This window comes from Phragmites australis, chromosome 16, assembly GCF_958298935.1.
Source record: "Phragmites australis chromosome 16, lpPhrAust1.1, whole genome shotgun sequence".
NCBI classification, from domain to species: domain Eukaryota; kingdom Viridiplantae; phylum Streptophyta; class Magnoliopsida; order Poales; family Poaceae; genus Phragmites; species Phragmites australis.
The window spans coordinates 26046965-26054154 of record NC_084936.1 but is presented as its reverse complement, the minus strand read 5'-3'; the positions used below and the strand labels follow the sequence as shown (position 1 = coordinate 26054154).

The 7190-nt window shown below is 41.9% G+C and overlaps 1 protein-coding gene across 3 annotated transcripts; it reads left to right on the top strand.

Moving 5' to 3' along the window:
* Positions 1-1866: 1866 nt before the first annotated feature.
* LOC133894984 (uncharacterized) lies at positions 1867-6086 on the top strand. 3 transcript variants are annotated; one of them, XM_062335207.1, is made up of 5 exons: positions 1867-2191; positions 2851-2903; positions 2993-4756; positions 4856-5006; positions 5204-6086. In XM_062335207.1, the coding sequence occupies exons 2-5, from the start codon at positions 2901-2903 to the stop codon at positions 5851-5853; spliced, it is 2568 nt and encodes an 855-aa protein (XP_062191191.1). In that variant the 5' UTR covers positions 1867-2191; positions 2851-2900; the 3' UTR covers positions 5854-6086. The 3 variants fall into 3 exon arrangements, with proteins under 3 accessions (XP_062191191.1, XP_062191189.1, XP_062191192.1); XM_062335205.1 differs by having other exon boundaries at positions 2851-2914; XM_062335208.1 differs by lacking the exon at positions 2851-2903.
* The last annotated feature ends 1104 nt before the right edge of the window (positions 6087-7190 follow it).

Genomic DNA, 7190 nt, shown 5'->3' with positions numbered 1-7190 from the left:
AAAATACTACACACCTTAATGGCAAGGACTTCCCAAAGAGAAAAAAGATGAAAGAATACAAGGACATCAGGCCAAACCAGAAAAAAAAAAACAAATACAACACACATAAAGTGAGCCTCAGATCAGATGAGAGAAAAAAAACAAATACAACCACGTTCTATTCAGCGGGCCAAGCTTTACTTGGATTATAGCACGGAGCATTTTCAGATTAATGAGGTTGATATAAAAAAAAATCTTATTGTAGATATAAGTACATTTTCTCAACGTACAATGAAAGAAATATTCATATTTGAAGAAAAGGAATATTGAAACATTACTACTCAAAATTAAGCAAATAATGACATCTTGCAAAAGCAGAACCGGCATCTTGCAAAAGCTGAAATTTTATCTACTAGTCATGATTCTCTTCTTTAGTTTGAACCCATCCTTCCAGTTCTATAAATACCTAATTGTTAGCTCGCCTTGTACTCATCCATCATGCTAATAGACACGATATCTTCTACACTCTCAATCACCAAGTTCTCTAGCTAGATTGAGGTATTTTCTTTCTTTCTTTCTTTCTATCCTTTCTTTTTTTCCATTCATCATGCAGTGATTTTAGTTGTTTTTTTTGGCTGATTCAAATGGTTAAACTATACTTGTAGTATAATCCTCTATGAATTAAAAAAATAAATAGTACTAATTTGGAAGGGATGCTCACCCCAAAGGATAAGGAGGTACTTACCAGCCCTTAGATTTTTTCGGACCGGACTTGGGCTTCAAAAATAGAACAAAAACCCGAAAAAGTATGAAAAAGCTTGAGAAAACCCAGAAAAGCTCGAGCCCAACCAAAAAATCCACGGTCAGGCCTAGAAGCCCAGCCTAGCGTCGTGCTCAGGCTTATGGTTTTCTGTCCGCCTTTTCAACGCCCAGCCCAGCCTTTGAATAGGTATACTCGCTAGGGTGTAAATTTATGAATCTAAGAGTACCTGTCGATTCTCTTTAGTTTAACCAATAATACTATTTTTTAGATTAAACAAATTTTTAAAAAACTATTGTAATAAATTAAACTAAATAGAGTCAGTGGATACCTTTAACTTCACTAATTTACACCCTTTAAAAGTCGCAGCTTGCTCATTTGTGAACTGCCTTCTAATTTGCTAGTTTCCATCCACAAATAGCTAATAAGTGAATCGCATAATGCAAAGGCATGTGGTGTCTATGCCAGAAAAGGTCGCTATTGTTCAGCCACTGTGATATATCATACAGGTCTATGTTTCCTTTTCTATCATTGCTGCCATTTGTATCTGTTGGTAGTCTGAGGTACCCACTTGATATTTCAGCTATTCGTACGCCCCTTGCCTAACTCATACAAGAAAAAAACTGATGTTATCGTCCTGTTTGAGGACTGTTTAATACAAGTATTCCTTCACTTGATAGTATTGTAGTCTATTTTGAACAGCTCATTGTAACTTATTATCAATTTTTGGAGTAGTTTTCTCTATGTTAATGGGTCATGTTGTCTTGACCGGGCTGGATCATGAGAAATGCAATTCTACATGGCCTTACGCATGCATATACTATCTCAGTTATTCATCTCTCATATCTAATACTCATCTATTCGTTAATTCTTTTATTTATCTCATAAATTTTCACATCTCAACATAAATAAATGATTCTCATAAAACATACATCCGCATGTCCTAATAAAATTTTCTTGTTCGCTAAATTGCCATCCCTAAAGACGGAGGACATCAAAATAATTTAGTATATACCATTAAAGTCGCATGCACTTTCAGATTTTTTGAAAATTTAGTATATAACATTAAATACGCATGCAATTTTATGTTTTTTTGTTAACGAGGGATTCACTTTTAGAATCTGAAGTGATACGAGTGACAAATTCTATAAGGCATGCGATTTAGTGATAAATATTGAAATCTGCCGTGTTAGACGGGGCAAAATGCCAAACTCATTGAGTGGCAGGTACAACTACGCCACAAATAATTAAAAAAAAGCTCGGTCGAGGCCGGGAACAGAACGGGACGGGACGGCCTCGCTCGCGCTGGCCTCCCTCAACCGGTGGTGCCCTGCTGGACTCCGGCGGGTCCTGCTCGCCCTCTCGCGGCGCTGGCCTCCCCGACCCGGCGGCTCGACTCCGACGCTGATCTACGCCGGCGGGCAGCCGCTGCTGTCGCCACTCGTTAATCCGGTTGGTACTTTGCTGCTCCCCCCCCCCCCCCCCCAACCATCCTCCTCCTCCTCCATTGTTGAGTGCCATTTGTGTCATCTTTGCTCTTGAGTGCGTTGCTGATTGGAGAGAGCTCCTTTTTTTTTCTCCACATTTTGTTCGTGGTTGGCACCTTCAATCTTGGTGAGAGCTCGTTAAGCCATGTATTCTTAGTTGCAAATCGAATTTTGAGATGTAAACGTGAGCTTCCCCATTTCTAGCCAGCCAAACAAAGCTACAGCGGAAGGGATTGATAAGAAGGCATCGGGTGGTTGGAGGGCATCAACTCAATCCCCCCTTTGGGTTGTTTCTCCTATGGATGGTTTTCCCTAGCTGACAAACCAAACCTTAGGCTAACTTGCTTGGATCTTCCTTTTTATGTTATAAGATTTAATAGTTCCGCGAGATCCCTTACCTGCTGTGAGAAATCAAATCCAAGTTTTCCACAGAAAAATTGGGGGTTCAATTGAACACCCATGCCCAACGCTAAATCCGCCCCCAAGAGATGGTATTATTATGCAACCAAGGAGCTGACGATGATTCTGCTTCCAGTGGTTGCCCACATGATTAGTTATCTATGTGATGTTTCTTCAGTTAGGAAGGTACACGATATCCAAATTATATGGACCTTCTCCTGGCAGGTTCTCCAGTGAGAGGAACTCAATGGGAACGGAAGGAGTACGCTGGTCATATGGTCAGAAGACAGTAAGATACAGCTAGTGATTTCATTGACCATGTGCTTGTTTGCAACCTGCTGATCACCTCATGATCCATGTCTTGCAGGTGACTGGTAGCACGAGGAGGATCTCATCAGATAGATCGGGTGTTACTGGTATGCCCATGAAAATGTTGATAGCGCAGGAGATGGCGAAGGAGGGGGACACGAATCAGAAGACCACTAACATCGTAGCAAGGCTGATGGGTCTTGATAATGATGTGGATCTTCCTAAGCCTGTTGTGCCTTTAAATAGGAGGAATTTCCCGGATGGACATTTATCTGCCACATTGGCGAGAGTTAACAACCAAATGTCATTTGAGAAGCACACAAGTTCTGATGAAGATGTGGAATATAAAGATGTCTATGAAGTTGGATACCAGCCACCAAGGGGTGAACATTGGCGCAATGAATGTGCACGAAGGAGGCCAAATGAAGATCATGACAAGAGAAGAATGGATCTTGTCCGGCAGAAATTCGTCGAAGCAAAGCGGCTAGTATCACATGATAATCTCCTCCAGTCGAAGGAATTCCACGATGCTCTTGAAGTTCTGAATTCAAATAAAGATTTGTTTCTCAAATTTCTCGAAGAACCTAACTCATTATTTGCAAAGCGATCTGGAGAACTTCATTCTGCACCAACATCACCTCAGAGAAAGTGCATTACTGCATTGAAACCCTCCAACTCAGTGGAGATGAAGGGCGACAAAGCAATTAAAAGACAGAAAAACAAAACAGTTGATGGAAACAGAACAGAGAGGAGCAATCTTCAGAAGGCTGATGTTGGTGATGCCAAAGAAGAAAGGCTTCCGAAGCACACCAGGATAGTGGTCTTGAAACCTAGCTCAGCAATTACTTCCATGGAGCAGTTTGATCAAAATTATCACGGCGATCTGGATGATTCTGAAGCACCTGTTATATCAAGGCATTTGAGTGATGAGATAACTTGGTCAGTGCATGATTTGTGCCGTTATCATGATGATTCTTTACAAGGTTGCATGCAACCAAATATGTTCAGCACAGATAGATCATATCATGAGTATGCTGAAGAAGAGGGCGCTAGCTTGAGTGACTCGGAGGTTGGAACTCCAACATCAAGTCATTCTTGGGATTACATCTACCGGTTTAGCAATCCTTGTTTCAAGCCATCTATAAGCCACGCTTCTTGTTCTCATGAGTCACTGGCAACTAGGGAGGCTAAGAAACATACGTCTGACAAGTGGGCAACTGCACCATCCAATGAGGTCGGCCGAGAAATGGTGCTAGTGCGAAGGAGCTTGAGCACACTTGGTGAAATGCTTGCCATGCCTGATTTGAAGAAAGAAGAGCTTGTTGATCAAGTGTCCCCTCATGCTACCAACCAGTTGTGCAGCAATGAACTGAGACTTGGAGTACCATCTAATTGTTATGTTGACGATGGTGAGGGAGAAAGCTCCCCCAGGAAAATATCAAGGTCAAGATTTGTTCCAGTCTCTTCATCAACTTTTGACATCCTACGTTCAAATGGTGGATGCTCGGATAGAGAACATGCAGAGCCCAAGGTGGAGGTCAAACCTAAGAATGGGAAGTCATCTTTGAAGGGCAAGATCTCAAGTTTCTTCTCAAAACGTAAGAAAGCAGAAAAAGAGAATGTTACCCCATCTCCCTTGGGGGCCTTGAATGGCCGAGTTCCGTTGGCCAGTAATGCAGCAGCACTTGTTAACTCAAATGTATCCCAACCTGTTTGTACTAGCTTACAACATGATGCCACTTTGGAAAATTTGGAGGATCAGTTTGAGAGTAGACCAACTGTAGTTCTGGTCAATGAACCTGAAGCACCCTCCTCTTCGAAGGTACTTTTATTTCTTGATTTGCTTACCTACATTTAGGCTTGGCTTTCTTGAAATTGGATTGTGATAAATATTTGTTAACTTTGTTGGTTTCTTTTGCAGCCTCCAATTTCTCTCGAGAAAACATTGTCATTTGAGGTTAGGAATTCCCACTTTGATCAACCCAGCCCTACATCAGTTCTTGATGCACAATTTGAGGATGTTAATGAGAAATCCCCCAATTCATCTGAAAGTGCAATTACTGCTAAACAAGGTAAATCATCATGACTGTTGTTCTCTGATAGTCAATTTGGTCGAAGCATGTTTACTTCAAACCCCATGATTTACTCTTATTGGTATGACCTCAAATTATTTTATGCGGACACAAAATTAGGCTGTAATATCAATTATGTGTGTTTAATCATTGTTTCTTAGGTCATATTAGTATAAGTGCAATTATCTTGTTTGCAGAAGCTCTGTCAAGGTCTCTTCCGATCAGATCAATGGCACGGACCTTATCTTGGGATGATTCTTTTCATGAGGCTCCATTATGTTCTACCAAAGGAGATAGCCATGTGCAAGAGCAGTATGAGTTCATTGAGAAGGTTCTATCATATGCTGGCTTCTGTAATGAGAAGACCCACGACATCTTTGTTCGGTGGCATTCACTTGATTGCCCTATGGACCCAACTGTGTTTAACCAATTGTTGGAGCGCAAAGTGGAGGATGCCAAGTGCAGAGAGAGGCGGTCAAATCAGAGACTCCTGATTGATTCTGTCAATGCTGCCCTACTAGACATTGGCCAAAACAAACTTTGGGGTGCATACCCTTGCACTGGACGGCATGCTAATGCACAGAGAGTTGCTACATGTGATGTGCTAGTAACCAATGAAGCGTGGAGGTTAGTAAAAAGTTGGCTCTTTCATGACTATAAGAATATTGTCGATGGGGGAGACAATGCAGGCCTTGTGGCAGATTGGGTTGTCGGTAGGGAGATTCATGGCAAAGGATGGTCCCAAATGCTACGCCTGGAGATGGATGAAATCAACAAGGAGATATGTGGGGAGGTCCTGAGCGAGTTGGTTGGTGAGGCATTCACAGGACTTACTGGGTGCCATTGATGTTCCTTTATTTTCCCTGCTTGTGGTGTCCACCAATTGCTTTTATTTCCAATCTGCTGGGAGACCGTTTCAGGGGCTCATCTGCACTCCCCAGAGTTGTTCTTTTGTGTATATTGCCCACATAACTGTTATGTATGCTGCTCAAGTGTTCCCACTTCCTCTCTATCTGTAACATCTCATCACCATTGATACATTCACAGTAATAACGTTTACGAGTACAGCTGCATTTCAAATTCTTTTGGCCACATGTTCCTTTTTCTATGAGTGTGAAGTGACAAAATAGAGCGTAAAGCTGGAAGCCTCTAGCACTGTGCTGTGCAGCCTTAGTGCTATTTGCAGGTTCCTAGAGGATGATTATATCTGTCTTTCACTTGCAAGCAAGTATCATTAGTCCATGTGCTTCCTTCCTTGAAAGCCTACAACAGTCCAATGCACCACCTTTCAGTGCATTTCTTTACTGATCCTCTTGTCCTCCTCTGCCTTCCCCCTTGTCCAGATTGCAGCAAGGCCACCTGCAAATTGCAATGAGGTGAATTAAAAATGGGCAGCCAAACAGCAAGTTCCATACTTCCATTGACATTCTGGGGAATAACAGTTTTTTTGTTGGTGTGAGGGGGAACCCTTGCATTCTTTTTATGGATCCAATTGCTAACCTCCTTGATGTGCTTTCTTTTTTTCTTTTTTCTTTTTTGCCTTGGTTGTTAGTACTAGTAGCAGGCTAGTGTTTTGGCTTCTTCTTAGTGTTGTCACTTGTGTGCCAGCTTGGTGCTACATGGCTTGCATGTTGTGGTCCCTTGATGTGACCTGCAGTCTGTAGTGATCTGTCGCTGGTCGCTGGGCCTCTCGCGGTCCTTGATATATGCTCTATCATAGATAGCTTATAAAAGAACCCATATGGGAAGTTGTGTGTCGGCCAAATGACTATGGGAGTATTCTCAGATTTTGAGTTGAATCAGGAGCAGGATGAAATTGCATATAGAAAAATGGTTGCTTCTCTACTAAATCCCTGTAATAGACTTATGTGCTTTAATTTGGAGGTGTCTCCAGAGTTCACGTGCAGCAGCAGCTGTGGAGGGTTGAACCGTTGAAGTGCCTGCGTCCTGCCTTTGAAAACAAACATCTTCATGTGGCAATTATACAATGGTACGATCCAACCTGGGGATCAACTTGAGAAGAGGTATGGTACAGGTAGGTGATGGATAGTAATTGCACTATGTGTAGAGTAAGTGAGAATGTTGATCATATCATGTTTTTATGTCCTGCTGCTATATTGCTATATTCAACTGGGGATCTTTGAGTTTGATCGAACTCCAAGATTGGTTAACGATTCGATCTGG